This window comes from Lactuca serriola, mitochondrion, assembly GCF_051521515.1.
Source record: "Lactuca serriola mitochondrion, complete genome".
NCBI lineage: Eukaryota > Viridiplantae > Streptophyta > Magnoliopsida > Asterales > Asteraceae > Lactuca > Lactuca serriola.
In genome coordinates, this window is record NC_042378.1 from 54,298 (window position 1) to 72,500 (window position 18,203).

Here is an 18,203-nt window from a genome sequence, read left to right on the forward strand (position 1 = left end):
TTTCCAGTAGTAAACTTCCCAAGTTTAAGCAGGATAACCCCCTCTCTATTCTTCTCTTCATGTATGTGGGCTGCCTGCCCCGTCCCGAATAGACGAACAGGAACAAGCTGAAGAAGCGAGAGAGATTTGAGATTCCGTAAGTAACTCAGTGCTAAGAAAGAAGGGCTTGGAAGAAGAAAATGAAATACGAACAACCGCGCTGGTTGTAATAGATCGACTTTCATGCTAGTTCTTGCTCCAGCATGAAAGTTCCATTTCAGGGAAGGACGACGTACTATGATACTTTCTGTTTTGTCGAGCCTTGCTTTGGTCTCTGGTTTGATGGTTGTACGTGCTAAAAATCCGGTACATTCCGTTTTGTTTCCCATCCCAGTCTTTCGCAACACTTCAGGTTTACTTCTTTTGTTAGGTCTCGACTTTTTCGCTATGATCTTCCCAGTAGTTCATATAGGAGCTATAGCCGTTTCATTCCTATTCGTTGTTATGATGTTCCATATTCAAATAGCGGAGATTCACGAAGAAGTATTGCGCTATTTACCAGTGAGTGGTATTATTGGACTGATCTTTTGGTGGGAAATGTTCTTCATTTTAGATAATGAAAGCATTCCATTACTACCAACCCAAAGAAATACGACCTCTCTGAGATATATGGTTTATGCCGGAAAGGTACGAAGTTGGACTAATTTGGAAACATTGGGCAATTTACTTTATACCTACTATTCCGTCTGGTTTTTGGTTCCTAGTCTGATTTTATTAGTAGCCATGATTGGGGCTATAGTACTGACTATGCATAGGACTACTAAGGTGAAAAGACAGGATGTATTCCGACGAAATGCTATTGATTCTAGGAGGACTATAATGAGGGGGATGACAGATCTACTAAAGGAAAGTAGCTTGATATTGGTTCGAATCCAATTCGTGAGATGGCCATCTTGGTCATATAGATGTCTTGACACCCTGATTTTCTTTTCTCATTTTCGAATGACTGTCCCATTCCATTTTTGGTAGAACTTCAAGCCTGGACCCGCTATACGATGTATTAGTAGAACCCCTGGGATACGACGCCCTGCTCCTTGAGTATCCTGGGATTGAATACCCCGACCTCCCGGAGGCTCCCGAGAAAGCTATTTCAGCCTTCCGGACAGTTAAGGGCAATTCCTACGCCCCTCATCGGTCTGAATCCCCACCCCCGCATAACACTTACTATATTTTTCAAGAAAAACTGAAAAAACGCTTCACTTCCTGACCTTATTCTCGAGTAGGAAGGGTTCTCGCTACTAAATAAATTTCTTCAGTTGAAGTAGCTCTTTCCTGAGATGTCTTTCAAGCTGAAGAAGTAAGGGCTTCTCCAGCGTAAGCAGGTTTAGGACCAAGGGCAGGGTCTAAGGCAGTATCGATCGAAGGTGCCCCTAGGGATATGGCTATTTCTTCTCGTTCAGCTTCTCCAATATCCGTTGTTTTAGGACTTGAACTAGATAGGGAAGTTTCCTTCTTTTCTGTTGAGGCTCATTCCGGAGCATCCCGCGCATCTCTGTCAAGCCCTCCAACCTCTTCTTTCTTGGTATATGCTGTCTTTCCTCAAGGCTAAACCCAAAGGTATCTAAGGGAATCAAACCCAGCTTTTCAGGTAGCTGCTTCAATTGCATGCATCTCACCCCCACGCTCGTTCGTTCCCCACGCTCGGTTGACTTGCCATATTAGTCTTACAATACGCTCAATTCAAATGAATATGATAAAGTCTAATGACATCTCACACCACCGTATAAAAGAATAGCATCTCACACCACCAAAGGTAGACTGTCCTCAAGTAGAAGTCTTTGCTGCTGAAGCTGGTTTTATGAAGAATCCCGGGGAAAGGTGCTTAGGCTGTTTCAGTAAAGTAAGTCAAGTAAGTACTCGGATGGGATAAGTGCCATATAAAGAGTATTCTCACTCTAAGTAAGGAAGTACCTTAATTATATAAGTATGTTCCGCTTCTGCTTTCCCGGTTAGTTCGAAGTTAAACTTTTTGAATCGAAACGAACAGATGACACAACGTTCCCAACCACGTCATGAGAAAAGAGTTCTAGTAAAGAAGAAATCCCGTAGAGTATGTGAACTAAGACATTCAAGCTAAACCTAGTTTATCGGATATCAGACTTTCAAGTAGAATGTCAGAAGTAGAAGAAGGGAGTGAGGCATTAACGAGTATCCTGAAATCCTGTGAGTAAGAAAGCCCCTTTTGACTATCTATCTATAACTGGGGGAGTTCTCTGAAAGCAAGGGAGTGAGCGGATAATAGCCCCCGGCGATTGAGGGGAAAGAGTCTGTTGCTGCGTCCCCTGCAGTGTCATTAAAGCCAGTAAAGGTAAAGAGAGAAGGTGCCCTTGTTGATTATTCATATTCGAATGAGAAACTAACTGCAGACGAGTCTCTGGGATATGAGCAAAAGGTAAGAGATCAAACCGCTTCTGCCGCTGCTTCGGGATAAAGGGATTCTCACTCCAAGTAGGGAATTTTCTCAGTAATAGGATAGATGAGTCTCGGAAGTCAGAACAAGGCCCTGGCATCTATGCCAAGTGAAGCCTCATGAATAAGTATAAGGAGGGATGAAAGCCAAGTAAGTAGCTGCAGTCGCAGGTGTCTTTTCTGCGTTTAGGAGTTCTTCTTCATTTAGTTTCGGAATCTGGTTAGGGAGTTTCACTCTGGGATGGGCCAAATGCTGCTAAGGTATCGCCGTTTGAGAGGAAAGAGTGAGAAGCACTAAACAAGAGAGAAAACCCTATCTATCTGGAGATATACCTGAAAGCAAGGAAGTGCATCACGGGTGTGGGGCACTACCGCTTATCCTTTCACACACCAGTAACACGGGCTGCATTATGTCCTCAAGTATCTGCTCTAGTAAGGAAATAGGTGAACAAGTCTGCTATTCCTGACTTTCAAATAGGTATAGAAGGAAGAGAGTAAGGAGTTGAGTCCCGTCGATGTAGGCTAGAAGAACAATCCGTCTCATATGCAGGACAGTCTAGTATCCATATCTTGAATAGGAGTCAGTGTGCATGGTCAATTCCATCTTTCCGCTGAAGGAGAATCCAATACCAGTACTCAAATAGTAAGTACCGAGAGTACGATAGTGATTAGCTGTCGAAGGCGATGAAGAAAGGAATTGGCTTGCTAGAGGACTTGCTATATTTTGTTGGCGTTCAGTGAACCGATCCAGCCTTTGTTTGAGCCGGTGGGTTGTGATTGAGCTTAGCTTGGCAGATCTCGCACCGTAATGCTAGTGCTTATTTACGAAAAATAGATTGTTGGTATGGCAGCAGCTACCAAAAGCACACTAAGTTAGTCACAGGTAGAAACCTATGAGCTCTACTAGCTCTCCGACTCTATAAACTTGTCTTTCCGGCCCATTTACCCCATCTTTCTTGCTTGCTATGAGCGTTGTTACTGCTACTCAGAACGGTCTTTCTTTGCCGGTTGCCGAAGGCTCTTAAAACCGACAGAATGACCCGGTAACGTTGCACTCCATCGGCTGATTTAGCAGCAGTAGCATCAGTGGCTTGGCTTTTCGGGCTGAAGGAAGAATCCTAGGGTGGAACCAGAAATCAACGGATAGAACCGATTCAACAGGGACTGAAGCTGACAAGCGATAGCCAAGTTAGGTGTAGGAAGGAAGATAAGCATCCAAATCCTCTTTTTATTCCTTAGCTTAGTCTGCTCTTAACACTTCTCGCCAAGTCCAATAAAATACAGACTCTCTATGACTCAAAACCCCCAACCTACATCGTACCAGATCAGACTAGTAACATCTCTTAGATGGCTGCCTTCTACTTACATTTACATAAGGACTCACCCTAGGAATGGATTTGATTCATACCCAGACTAGTCCTACCTCAGCTTCTAACTTAAGGAAGTAGCTAGCCGCTGTTGCTATGCCGTGTTTGACGATTGTTGCTAGAATGAATAGCCAAATCAAGGGAATGAATCAAAGTTTTTTTCCGGGTATAAAAGAGGTTTCAGTTCTGATTTAGACTACGTACGAGGCATAGGATGGATAGGCACCAAAGACCAACAGCAAAAGAATAACCTAATTCTCTTAGTCAAGGTAGGGGTTCAGATCTCATCATGCCTTTTTTTTTGCATCATTTCACCAACCCTACTCACCTTCCTCCTTCTGCTCTTGCTTGCCACTCCATTAATTATTATCAAGCGTAATTCGACGGAAGCTATTCGAAAACTATTGAACTTGCTCCGAAGTTTATGATTTGGCTTTTGTGTGTCACTGATTACGGTTTACGATTGGATTGCTATCTTATCAAATGAATGCTATAGCCATTGAGGCTAGAAAAATCCATTAAAAAAGGAAGGGAAGATTACAATTTTTTTTATAAAGAGGTACCCTTCATCAAGAAAGCTTGCATAAGAGATCCTTCTTACTGCTCTATCTAGAATGAAAATCTAAAGATAAAAATCAATGTTAGGCTGTGGGGCCACAAGGGCTGGGACCCCTAAGGAGAGGTCAACGAATGCTCTTCGAATTGGTCTATAGCCGATGAACCGACCAGGACACCCCCCCTTTCTGCCATATCTCTCACCGCCTCAGACTAGCTATCCCTAGCCGAAAAAAGTATGAATAGAGCAGTTGAGTGCCTTTCCTTCCCCTATCTTTGTTTGCCACCACCCGACTTAATGGTAAGAAAGCCCGCCTCCTAAGAATGAAGGAATGGATTAATCACCTTTGGGGCTGGTGGATGGATCGCCTTTCCTTAACATAGATGGTGGATGGGCTTCACTTAACAAACAAGAGAATGGGCCATACGGGTGCCTACATTGTTAGTCTATTTGATTTACGGGAAGAGATATTTATTGAATAGAAAGAATGAAACCTGTACCAGCTTATCGCCAACCGTGCTTCCTACCAACTCCGCCTATCCCAGACGGTCGGTCCTATTGATTTAGCCGCACCTGAACCCGCAACAGCTGCCTCTAGTCCGAAAGCAACTTACTTTTCTGATGAATCTTAGCTTGCTTTTTGAATACAGTCAAAGTGGGACATCCCTTGTTCTCGCATTCCTTGCCCTTCACCCTCAGCTAGTTGCCTTCTTTCCTAGGGAATTCAATCACATCGGATCAGTGAGCTAAAGTCAGTCCCTCAACAGCTAAAGTAACTGCTTGATCTGTCACCCTCCGTGATTCAAGCCTGTCACCAAGCCTTAAGTCAAAAGCTCTGGTTTCAAGCCCTTTAGTTTAGGGCACCAAGTGAATCAAAGCAAGAGCTTACTCAGAGCTCGAACTCTATTTAAATCAAAGTCAAGCGAAGCAAAGCAAGCCAGCCAAAGAGGGATAGGCATGATCATTCTATTCTAAAGGTAGAGATCCTGAACTAAGGACTGAAAGCTAGAAGTTCTCTATGTGAACATAGGATCCTATATAAACAACCGGAAATGCTAGACTAACTGCTCTAGAGGCAACCTACTGGAGAAAGCCAGAGGATGGAAGTTACTCGGTTAAGAGGATTAGGGAATAAACGAAGGAAAGAAAGCTTAACTCGCTCGAACTTCCGAGGGCCAGTGAACTCAATCTTGAACCCCTGTTTAGCTTTCTCTTTAGCCTATGAGGTTTGATGACAGACCGTGGTAACTTCAGAAGCTGAAGAGGAGATGACCTTAGAAGATTCTATTAGAAGTAGGAAAGCCTTCAACAAGAGAAGGAGACCCAAGCACAGCCAACCTACCTTACTTATCGAGAAGGGGGTATTCTATTAGATTAGTAAAGGAAAGCACCATTCTTAGTTATTAGTCATTCGCTCGCTTAAAGAAGACAGCCTCCTTAGCTGCCGAAAATGAAAGGCTGAAAGTCAAGTAAATGAGTTAGGAAACCGAGTGCCATCTATCGTCTGATTAGTCTTCGTGGTAGCGGGCCTTGCTTCTTTTCTTTTGCTATTGAATCTGCTATTGAAGGAGTAAGCTGCGCCCTTAGCATGCTTTTGCCCAGGAGTGGGTGCTGACACCCTTTTGCCTTATCCGCTCTTGGTGGTTTAGTTAGGGCAGTAGATTACTTAGAGGTTGACTTTATTCTTGACTGCTTTCCAGCTATCAAAGTGGATTAGCCTTGGAAACCTTTGAAATGCTTTAACTGCGGGGCATTCAACTGTCAAGTGCCCGAATCATACCCAAACCCTTACTCAACCTCTGAAGAAGAAGAAGGAAAGAAAGCGGTCCCTAAAAAGACTGAGAATGCTAATGACTGGAAAGTAGTGCAGAGACCTTCAGGTATGAAGCAGTGAGCTGATATGATAGAAAAATGCCTGTCAAATTGTTGGGTCTGCAGCAAATAGATTGAAAATGCTTTCTAATGAAGACCTATCTGTAGATGATGTCATTCTTCCCAAAGAATCAAATGCAGTGCTATGCCAAGAAAATCTAGATAAGGTGGAACAGATGCATCACCTTTCTTATGAAAATGAAGGAAAGCAGCAGACTATTCAGGAATCTCCTAGCTTTGCTGCGGGTAGTGAAAGTGGAGCAAGAGAGGAAGATGAATGTGCAGCTAGGAGAGCTGCTACTTCTGAACTTGATAACTTCAGCTAGCTGACTGGTTTACTACTTTCTTTCAACCCTTGGACTGCTATCCTTGGCGTGAACTGGCCCGCCTACTGAACTCCTACTGTCCTGCTACCAAGCATTCTCTCTTTACGGGTGCACTAAGAAAGATTGCTACAACGAGAAAAGGAAAGAAAATAGACTGCCATAAATCGTAGACCGGAACTGCCCTCGCCTACCTGCACTGACTTCCTTGCCTTACGAAAAGCATTTCAAAACTTTCTGTTTTTACTGGTAGTAGTACAAACCTATCTATTGATTAAGGTAAGGAAGGCGGGTTCACATCGCTATCTAAGCGCAGACGTTACTAAGCGGCTGCTGGTCTAGGTGTTCGAAGCATGATTCATCAACTGGTAAAGGGAGTAGTTCATCTGAAACCATTCCTCTCTAAAGTCAAGGAAAGCGAAGCTAACCGCTTTGAGGCTGCTTTCGAAACATTCTTCATCGACAGGGATTTTTCTGTCATTACAACTTGGGCAAAGCCGATTGCTTTCTTCCGGAGAATCTATGGCAACGTGAGAAGCTAAGTTTCTAATTTGATCACAAAAAATAGGTAGCTCAAAGCGCCAACCCTTCCTCTTAGACACTACTACTGATCAGCATGACTTTCTTTCTTGAGTAAGGTAAGGGGTACGGAAACGTCCTCTTATCACAGCTTGAACGGGGTTCATTGTTGGGAAGAAGACGAAGTCGATTCAATCCAACTCCAACCGGATAGAGATTGAGTCTAGAAAGAAATAAGAAAGAGATTATTCCCTAAGAGCTTGTCCAGTACCTTTTGTTTAGAGTCTTTCTACTTTCTGTCAGCTATAACCAAGTTGCTATTTCGGGGTTAAGGAAATGAATTGTAAGTCGCGTAATCCCCCTTCCTCCCTTGCAGTCAAAACTCTCCTCTAATAGCAGAAAGCTTCCATGCCCTATTCTCTATTTTGGAAAAGGACCTCTTACGGCAGTTGACAGTGGAAACTTTCCAGCTAGCGATTGATCCAGTTACCGGTAAAGGACAGTTGACAGAAGAAAGAAGAGAGATGAGCTACTATCACTCAAGAACTAGAAGAAGGAAAGAAAGAGATTCACTTCGCCAGCCTTGAACTCCTCTTTCTTGGATCGTTGTTTGCGACAGACCGATTGAGACAGATCTAGAGATAGAGCAGCAAGGGAACACTTACCAATACCTACTGTGGATCAGGCTGAAGTGTTGCATCTCCAGCTTCTACTATTGTTGCACCGCCTTGATGCTAGAGGGGCTCTCGGAAAGAGGGGGCAAAGCAAAACCAAGAGGAGGTCGTAGATACGAATCACTCTCTCTCGTAGGGCATTTTTCTGTAGTAATGTATTTCGGTCTTGATCGTTGCCCACGGAGCGGTAACGGGCGGAAAGAGCTATGATAGGAGTCGATGCCTTTCTGTCCCGAAAGGCTGAAAGCAAAAGGAGATCGCTTTCGATTCAGGATCAAGCCCAGGAGGTAGCAGTCGTTGGACATGTCCCTTCTTTAAAGTCAAGGTAGGAGAGTGAGATGACTTACTAGGACAGAGCGAGCCAAAGGGAATCAATAGTAGAGTAGACAGAAAGGAAAGATTACGACTCTTTCCGATAGAGAACCAAAGAGCAGACAGGAGCAAGCCAGAGACCTATTCCATATGATAAAGCTACCCATTGAGGGAGCTTAAACCGATGTCCCTATGTGCCAGCCGTTACCTTCCTTTCAGATAGGTACTTCCCTGCGTACTATACTTATCTAATTCTAGTTTCAAGCCATAGGAATCTCGATTTCTTACTAAAGCTAGCGGCTTGACTTGGTGTGAAGTTTTCATAGCATGGGCATGGGGAAAGGACTCTTTGCATGAGTTGGCTGTTTTTCAAGAACTGGTTTGACATGAATCTCTGGAAGGGCTTTCTCTATCTCCTTAGGGTGTAGAACTCATCTCGGGCAACTAAAGAATGGGAAGAAGGTAGCTAGCAGCTTCCATAGCTGTCTGTGATAGGCCACAAGGTGAAGCAGAAGGGAATTCATGGACAAATGTAGCTGTTCGGGAGTCAATAGACTGTTCGGAAGTAACTGATCCCACATTAGCATTAGTAAGGGAAGAGAAAGACCTGATTGACCTAAGGCAAGAAAGTCTAGCCTAGCCTGAATCCGAAGTGCTCTTTTGCGTATAGTATAAATGGCCTCTTTTTGTGCATCAGATCCGGGCAGCTAGGAAGGAAAAGTCTGAAGCCAATAGGTTGTTTTCAAATGTGCACATGAAGAAGAAATGTTGGGGAGATTAAGTGCCTAGCCCTAGCCTTAGATGGAGCAAAGCAGACTGAAGCTGGCTCTGGGAACAGGAAGGAAGTGAGCACCCTGGCGGAGAAAAGAAATGAAACCTAAAACATAAATGGAAGCCTAAGCCTTCACATCCGAGAAAAATCATCAGTTTCCGTTGGATAATCTTTTTGACAGGGTTGGCATGGTTAAGGCAGAATATAAATATTTCACAACTAAATGAAGTTAGTCTTGGCTTCTTCTTCTTTTATGGGAGACAGGGGCAAGGAACCCACTCTTAGAGCAGGAAGCCCGTAACCATATTAGATTCGTAGCTCGTTAAGGGAAATTCAATCAAGTCGGCTACCATAGAGTCAGACCTTTTTCCGATCCTATCTCATCAAAGCCGGGTAACAAAAAGAAGGAACTTTCTAATGAAATGAAAGAAAGGCGAAGGAACAGAAATGGGCTCCTTCGGTTACCGTTCTATCCGTTCTAATCCTGACGGTTTTGAATGCTATTGACTTTACCGCTCCAGAATGAGAAGTGGTTTTTTTATTCCGGCCTGATAAAAGTGATCTTTGAAACAGAAATCGACTCAAAAGTAACAGAATAGGCTTGAGAGTAGCTCTTTCCAAATAGGTCGAGTAGCCAATGAAAAGGAGCTCTCTAGTTGGGATTTACACGCACAGCCTTCTCCTATGAGTCAGCCTATGTTATGCGCCTGCCTTTGAGAACCTTTCAGCTGGTTCCCTTCGTCGGCATCATTGAACCTCGTTAGCATTTCTAAAAGAATTGGAGGCTCAAAACGAATGGTCAAAGGAATTGATGATTCGTGTTTAGTCTCCGATCTTTGCCTAGTCTTCGAACCAGCACTGTATAGAGGGGAACAAGCTAAGACATATAGCAAGACTAGAACTCCTATTGCATGCATCGATACCAGACCAGACAAACTAAAGCTAGCCCACTGCATAGTGAAAGTCTCTCTTAATTTCGCATTAGCTTTCAGTGAAACTTCCGTCTATGTAAGAAAAGTCTGAACCTCCCTTACTTTGTGGGCGCACTGACCAAAGACCTACTCCTGCTTAGCGCACGAGACTCACTTATGCCTTGCTTATTTTACCTTCGGGTACTATAAGCATATAGTATATTAGCTCTCTATAGATTCACTCTTTTTCTTAAAAGAAAGATAGAAGGGCAGCTACAGACTCCGTTCCTTATCGCATCGTTTGCTATCCTACCCTACTTCGCTAGCTAGACTATCGCAAGTCATTTATACCAAAAGACCTGGCCATCGCCAACCAAGAGGGGGGGGGATGAACCTACTTCCAGAGACTACTCGCCTTGAACTCCGTCCCCTGAACATGACTGCTTATGCAACTACTGTGCTAGAAAAATGGCAGGAGACCACATACCAAGAAAGAGGTATTACGCAAAAAGGGGCAGGCTATATTAGCTAATGTCTCTCAGCAGGATGCCCCACACGGAACCAATCGAAGGAGATGAGAAGGTATCGTAGATTGGGGTAGCAGTAGCTGGTCGTAGTTACTTTATATAAAAAATGGATTGAAGCATCATGAAATAATTCAATTCTAATAATGAAATAGAAGAAGAACGAATAAAGATCGGATTTGCTAAATGAAGGTGTAGAAGTGGCTGTAGTCAAACAATAGTAAGGAGAATTCGCTTAGTCTTCCGGTTCAGAAGTCTATTTAGTTTCACAAAATGCTTATTAATGAGATGAGTTGCTAAACACAGTCAAGTCGTAAGACAAAGAAAAGCGTAGGTAACAATTCGTCTACCGAATAGCAAGCAATCGCGTAAAGCAAGACGTGGGATATTTATAATGAATAAGGAAGTCTTCCCGTCTGCAAGACCCAGCTAAAGCCATCTTCCCTGGGGACTACGAAAACCTTCCATTTTGTGGTTTTGATCCTCTTTGCCATTCTTTCGTTTTTATGGTTAGCCATCGGTCGTAGAAAGACTCTTTTTTCGACAGGTGACTCTACCTCTGCTGGGGTCAACCATCAAGGTGATACCTACAGGCTTGTATGTGGGTGTAAAACTAGAATCCTCGGGGCTTGACTTTTTACAGGTTCTGCATGGAAACGATCGGGCTTAAATATTGATGCAATGTAGCCAGAACATCTAGTGCAGTGACTTGGTGTTTACTACCTTAAGGCATGCCTTGACTCCACTCGATGGGACTTGCTTTCATAAAGATTTTTGCTTATTGACTTTATTGACTCGCCTTTACTTTAGGGTATATCTTGTTTGTATAAGTAAAAGAGGATAAGACCACCGTTTGCCACATTTGCTGATGAAACAAGATAAAGAACGGGTTCTCCCTACTTGCATTGAGCGGGATGCTGCTTTCTTCTCTGTTTTCGAGATCAATTGACTTCCATTGACCTAGATGGGAGTTGTCTTCTTCGATAGCGGGTTCTACATCCGGCATCCCTCTTGATTTCCGGGAGAATGTAGCCGATTTACTTAGTAAGCTGGGACCTGTCCAATTGCTAGTTTGGCTGGATTTGTTCGTTTCGAAATGCTAGGTTGACATAGAAGAATCCGAAAGGAGATGCATTGAAGAAATGTCAGGGCTGTCCCGCTAGTTGGATAGGCGACTTCTCAATCTTGGAAGAGCATCTTGCAAGGGTTAGAGGTTTTGAAGGATGAGCTGGTATGGAAGATAGAAAGCCACGTTTGTACTCGTGACTTAGTGGATCGAAACAACCAGTAGAGATTTCGGATCTTATTATACGTGACCCCGAGCCCCGATTCTGATCTTCTTTTCTGGTAACTGCCGCTTCGATCAAGCGTTAAACTACTACTTATGGCTTCGGTCGAGAAAGGTATGGGCTATGGGTCGGTAGGATAATGCTAGGTCAATTCGGTCCACTGTCTCTACTCCCACCTATCCCGCTTAAGGTTATATGGATGAAGCTTGCTTTGGGTCCACCACCTGGAAGAGTATTGAGATTTCTTGCTTTGAAGTGGGGTTGTAGTTAATCGATTAGCTAGTAGGCTAAGGTCTAAGCACTAAGGGAACAAGGGGCTAGCCTCAAAACCCTAACACTAAGCTAAGTGAACGACCAGCAGCTAATCGACTAAGTGGATTAGGATTGTTAGTGAGTGAAGCTTTGGGAAAGCTTACGAACGGGTATCCTTTGATTCCCTTTACAGTGGGAAGGAAGAAGCGTAGCGGGACGGGAGGAGTTAATACCGGTTAGCCCCTCGCTTTATGGCTTAGAAGAGTAGCTGGCATTGGCTCTTTTTAGGGACAGTCGATCAAGGAGATGACGGAAGATGGCATCAAATCAACGGCGTAAAGGCTTGGATGACTTTATTTAGGCCATGGCACTCTTTTCAATGGCAAGGACAGCTTTCGTCGTTTTTTGACTAAAGACATTCAATTTCGATCATTACTCCAGATTCCGTAATCCGACGTGAACTTGCACGACTGAGCTGCGCTGCGTTTGCCTAGCTGGGTGAAGGACGTAAAGGAAGAGGGCCGGCAAGTTACTTATTTTTGATTCCCAGATGCATTGAAATAACAAATAAGCATAAGCAGTAAGTAGCGAGGATCACAGAGAGAAGGTGATTCACGGTGAAGTATTAATGGGAGACCAACTCCGGGTACTAGTAATAGACTTTCTTACAGGTCTTATATCCGAAGCTCGAGTCAAAGTGGGAGGAATTGCTTTCTAGTTCGACGAGAGCCAGATATTTGTTATATCCATGTTTATCTTACTATACCACTTGATATTAGATATTCAAAGATGGTCACTCTATTCTTTTAGCTATTCACTCACTGCACACTAATAGAATCTAAACACTTTCAAAGTGTGGTGGATTTATAAAGGTAGGTTGGCTGTGCTTGGGTCTCCTTCTCTTGTGTGCGTCTTAACTATTATTGAAAGGACAGGATCAGTATGACCTCTGGCTCAAGGCCTTTAGGCTGAGCCCATTCATTCCATTCGATCGATCTGACCTATTAAGCGATAATAGCAGAGGAGGATTTTTTTGAATTGAATAAAGCAAGACTTTCCCTGAGTCGCCTATAGTAAGGAGCTCTGAAGCCCCTAGGCAAAAGCTTTGCCCAAGCTCGTCGCAGAAGCCATGACCCAGTTTATATTATAGGGTAGGCGGAAGCCCATAAGGCCCCATGTCCACGGTGCAGCGCCCGCAATGGTTGCTTTGAGAGCAGTTCTAATAGAGAAAGTAGGCGTGGAGGAATACCAAAGGTAGCTAAAGGCGTTGAAAAAGCCTGACTCTCTTCTTCAGCAGCACTTCAAGCTTCTCTTCCGTCTACCGATCCGCGGTTTGCCATAAATAGCGCTTTCTTTTTTAACTTCGGGTATAGATAGTATCGAATTGCTATAGGCATGTGGGCTTTAAGAGCCTTGGGCTATAAATACTTAAGAAATGGAAGAACTTAGTGGAACCGTAGTAGAACCGATAGAAGAGCAAGAGAGAAGAGCTATTCATGAATAGATGACCAAAAAGGCCTTGTCACGAGCTGGAGTCGAACCAGCACCTCTGGGAAATGAAGACAATCCCAGCGAACTACCATTTCTTCTAATCGTGACTTTGTTCACCCGGTTCGTCATGCACAATCAAAGCAAAACTAAAATGACTACATCCGGTCGCGTTTCCGCTAAAACACTAGAATCCCAAAATGAGTTATTTAAAGATGTATGTGACATAGGCAGGGCCATCTTTTTTGAGCCTTTGTCTCAAGAGATCTAAAAACTTGATTTCTTCTTGGTCCCTTTCTCCCACGTCCACTTCCAATTCCCTCCGGTCCAGTCGGTCGCGATGTTGGCCCAAGAAGTCGTTAAACGCTTCTTGGGGGTTGTAAGGGGCCTGGGCGGCCAAGGTAGGATTCTGGGTTAAGACTTTTTGAAAAAGTCGTAGACACTCATGTTTGAGTTCTCGGATCTGTAGATCCCTGTTCTCAAACTCGAGTAATCTTTGATACTCTTGCTGGGAGGGAGCTTGCCCCAGCGCGAGTTTGATGTCGGACCAATATTCTCCCTTTTCCTTATCCAGCAGATAGGAGCTACCGTCCCCCTCGAGTCGTGCAATGCGATTTCGCATCGACGATTCCAAGCTACAATTGTGGGTAAGGGGGGGCGGCCCCGCTTCATCCACCCTTGGGATCGCAGAACGAGCCGATGTGCCTTCCATTTCCGGTTCGGGCGAGGGCTCCATCAACACTTTGATCTCGAACGAATCCTCCGTCCAGGAGGAACCAGAATTGGAAGGGATTATTCCCCCACCCGACGGACTCATCATATAGATTTCGGCCCCACTAGCGAATAAAGCCCTCGCAGCAAAACCAATAAAAAAAATAATAAAACCGGAACACCCTACTTTAAGTAAGAGTAGCGAGAGAGATCGAACCCCAAAAGAAAGAGTAGCCTTAAAGAATAAGGCATGAACGAACTCCGATTGTCCGCACCGGACCCCAATAAAATACAATAAGACCCCTAATACTACAAGGAGAAATAAAGAAAGTAGAGTAGTTCTTACTCTTTTTTGCATTCCTTATTTCTTAAAACCTCGATCTTCAAAGAAAACTGACTCCTCCTACTCCTTCTTCTCCTTTAGGATAGGATCGTCGTTGGTCCTTCTTTCACTAATGATCTAATGATCTCACCATTTTCTAGTAGTTCTCGCTCCTAGCTCGCGGAGCGGCATACCGGGAAAGAATTCACCCTTTCGCTTGCGTGAGCAACGGCCCCTAGCGCCCAGAGCAAGCGCCTTTAGTGTTCCCGACCGCCTGCCTTTCGGCCTTAGCGTTCCAAACAACCAGTAGTGTGACCGATCTGTGTTCAAAACAACCGATGACGCTAGCGACGACTCGTGGGGCCCCCTAACGCCGAACAAAAAAAAAGGACTAGTGCTATAACGACGAGTGGTGTGGTCCTAACAACCTAATATGGTAACGACAACTCGTAGTGGTCCTAACTACTAGCAACAACCACTACGGCAAGCGCCACAACGACGATAACGCTAGACCGTAATATATAGGCTTGCGAAGCAACCACTCCCTTGGTAACCTTGCTCCGCAACCATCGAGTCGGCCTTACCAAACCAAAGACAACTAGTGTTCCCAAAGACGGAAGAACGACATGCGACGGAACAAGACGGTAAAGCAACCACTCGTTGTCGTTTAGTTGTCCGTCACTCGTAGTCTCTGCGTCATAGGTGGTTGTTCGGAAGGGTTTGACAACGTAACAGACAGCTAGGCAGTTACTACGCAACACACATTGGGGTGGTGCAACAATGGAACGACTAGTAGTCTACGACTAGTGGTGTTACGGAACAACTACCCGACGAGTGGTAATAACGACAACTACAGTAGGTTTGACAGTAGCGTTAGGACGACTGGTTCTCGTAGTTGTATTGCCCTAACGCAACGACTCAAACAACTACGAGTGCTCCCAAGACGATGAGACGCATGCGCTATACCGTCGAGTATTGCTTGCGAAGCAACCGCAACTCGTTGTAGGTCCTCTCCTTACATTACAGTCGAGTAGCTTTCACTCCTTCGCTTGCAATGTGCGGTTGGTTTACCTAACGCATGGCTTCCCCAACGCCAATAGTCGCATGAGTTCTCCTAGACCGGAACCCATGCCTTTAAACAAACCGCATGATGCGTTCCGGAGTTGCCGTAGTTCTGTTACCGCCTTGTCGTCTTGGGTTGGGAAGGATACGACAGGCTCAATTCAAGGACACTCAATTTCAAGCTCAATTTCAGGCTTTCGAAGCTCTGACGCTTTCTGTCGCATTTGTTCTCTCTTTTGTTTACCTATCATTTTCACTTTCTTTAACCGTACTTAGGTAGCTCTTCGTTCGTTCGGCAGAGGCGTAGAGCTATCTACTTGGTCGCGACTGGCTCTGCTACGCTAGGTTCTCCCTATGGCGCTACGCATCGTTCCCTTCGGTCGAGCGAATCCCATTGTTCCGGTCCGAGAATCCCTATGTCTGAGGTCGAGCAGCTACGCTCTCGTTGGTCGAGGTTAGATCCTCGTATGTCGCCACTCTCGTCACTGGGCGTTCTCACTTTTTCCTTGTTATCTCAGGACACTCTGCCAGGTTGTTCCTTGTTGACCGGCCTTGTGATTCTCGTTATAGAATGTAGTGCCCAACAGTTTAAAGGAACGGGTGAAGTCTCGGGATCCGCTCTAGTCGAGTAAGAGATTTCCCCTGTAGAGTAGTCTCCGTATCAGTCCATGGGCTAAGGTGCAATTGCCTTCTTAGAGCCAGTAACTTCGTACTTTAAATTGGAGAAAAAAGAGTTCCAGAGGCATCTTCCATTCATCTCTATTTTGGTTTTTCTGCACCATATTTTGATCTCCCTTTTCTTCGATCCGGAATTCCCAACAAATCCTTGACTCCTCGAATACAATGGGATTTCACACCTGGCGAATCTTTCACTCTACCTCCTCTTATTAAGACTATAGAATGTTCCTGCGAATTATGACCTTCCCCCGGAATGTGAGCAAATATATCATGTCGATTGCTCAACCGTACTTTGGCTATCTTACGTGGAGCTGAATTCGGTTTTTTCGGTGTTCTCGTTGGTACACGCGGGCGTACTCCTTGCTTCTGGGGACATTGATCCGAAGCTCGAGTACGGTCCGTGCGCCGTTTTTCTTCTCTACCATGACGAATCAATTGATTTAATGTAGGCATCGGTCGCTCTTTCTTTCTTTTGTCCTTCGCCCCGATTTTTCCCCTGTAATGTAACTAGTGTTTACTCCCGATCCGAAGCACCCCTTTTCCATTCATAGAGAGATCCAATCGTCAAAATCAATAAAAAGGCCATCATGGACCAAGATCCAAAGGGATCAATCTTGTTGGGAGGTACTGCCCAAGGAAAGGAAAAGGTGACTTCCGGATCAGGGATAATAAATAAAATAGAAACAAGATAAAATCGTATATCAAAACGACTTCTGGCATCACCGAAAGGATCGAAACCACATTCGTAGGCCGACAATTTTTCTGGGTAGGTCGAACTATTGGAAGCAAATGGAAAAGGAACACCGAGTGGGATCAAAGAAACTAGCGGACTGATCACTAAATAGATAAAAATAGGTGCAAATTCTGACATCACCACAGCCCACTTTGTTTTCTCGCTCCTTGCTCGCGGAGCGGCATACCGAAAAAAAGATAGGATTTGAATCGATGACTTAAGCCCTTGCGCTATTCCCCCCTGATCGCATCGTAGATAGCAGTCAGAGTCAGTACGCTTTCTATTCTCTTTATATTATATATGAAAATAGATAAGAAAGGAGGGCTGCCGAGGCCCGGAACTTCTCCGAGAGGTTCCTTTCGATACTCTGCGCACATCGGTAAAGGCCTTACTCTATTCCTTGTCAGGAATAGCGGCCTTAGTCTACTACTATCGGCTATCTCACTCTCGGGAAATCGGGGGTTTTGTCGGGGAATCGGTGTCGTGGTGGTGCTACGAGATGGCGATTTATCGTATAGAAGAATGGATCCGCGGACCTATTGATTGACCATAGATGCGAACCGATCGACCGCTACCTAAGAGAAGATAAGTAGTTCTTCTATCGTTCAAGGGCAAGGGGAGAACATGTAGCGGCTTGCCTAGATCTCGTATTTCCCACGTAGTCCGTCGGTCAAACCAACGATTCTCCTCTCAAAGTAATAGAGAGATCCTTTTCTTTTTCCGGTATGTAGCTCCGCGAGCAAGGAGCGCATCATCAGAGCAGGGCGAAAACGAACATAGGATCATGGCCCTTTTCTTCTTTCTTTTGCTGCTGATCTCACATCGAGAGCAGCTCCTTCGTGTTCAGGATGATCGGATGAGAGATCTTCCTCCGACTCCGAGAAATCGGTCAAGCGGGAGGCTACCCTCGACTTACCTCTCTCTATAAAAACCCCCTCCCCAGAGGAGAGCATAAGCTCCAGGATGAGTATGTCCTGGATTACCGGATTCATTCTCGTCCTGATCCACCATGCTCTTTTTTTCGAAATAAAAAAAGATTCTAGGAGAGGGCTCGTAATGATCTTATCAAAGATCACAAGGTGCTGAAGTGGCCGGATAGGGGGGGTCTGTAGGTTTTTGTGAAAGGGATGCTCTTATCATGTTATTGCTGAAAATAAAAAGCGAATTCCTCTATTTGATGTCGATTCACCCACACTTCCATTCCTTGTAGAGGAAGGCTAACTGCTTGCTGGCTGGGAGCTGTATGAGCGGTAACGTCCACGTACGGCTCCGTGAGAAGGGCGGTGGACAGAAATGGCCTTGTTGTACCTCACTCTCGTCTTCAATGGGGTCTGCTCTTTCTTTTTTGGGAGAGTATGCCAATATGATCTTAATGAGGTGCGGGGCTTTG

At 44.7% G+C, this 18,203-nt stretch overlaps 4 protein-coding genes across 4 annotated transcripts, besides 2 other annotated features.

The window, feature by feature from the left end:
• Positions 1 to 276: 276 nt before the first annotated feature.
• On the top strand, positions 277 to 1,008 carry nad6 (NADH dehydrogenase subunit 6). The gene has a single exon. The coding sequence runs from the start codon at positions 277 to 279 to the stop codon at positions 1,006 to 1,008; it is 732 nt and encodes a 243-aa protein (YP_009640768.1).
• A 13,384-nt stretch (positions 1,009 to 14,392) lies between these two features.
• Positions 14,393 to 14,511: a dispersed repeat (first copy of repeat X-08).
• Positions 14,512 to 16,161: 1,650 nt separating this feature from the next.
• Positions 16,162 to 16,533, bottom strand: rps12 (ribosomal protein S12). The gene has a single exon. It carries the CDS (start codon positions 16,531 to 16,533, stop codon positions 16,162 to 16,164), a length of 372 nt encoding a protein of 123 aa, YP_009640769.1.
• Positions 16,534 to 16,594: 61 nt separating this feature from the next.
• On the bottom strand, positions 16,595 to 16,951 carry nad3 (NADH dehydrogenase subunit 3). Its single transcript has one exon. The coding sequence runs from the start codon at positions 16,949 to 16,951 to the stop codon at positions 16,595 to 16,597; it is 357 nt and encodes a 118-aa protein (YP_009640770.1).
• Positions 16,952 to 16,973: 22 nt separating this feature from the next.
• Positions 16,974 to 17,104: a dispersed repeat (first copy of repeat X-05).
• A 1,027-nt stretch (positions 17,105 to 18,131) lies between these two features.
• nad1 (NADH dehydrogenase subunit 1) lies at positions 18,132 to 18,190 on the top strand (one part of a trans-spliced gene, as the record gives it). Coding sequence (YP_009640766.1) covers positions 18,132 to 18,190 — 59 coding nt within the window.
• Between the last annotated feature and the right edge of the window lie 13 nt (positions 18,191 to 18,203).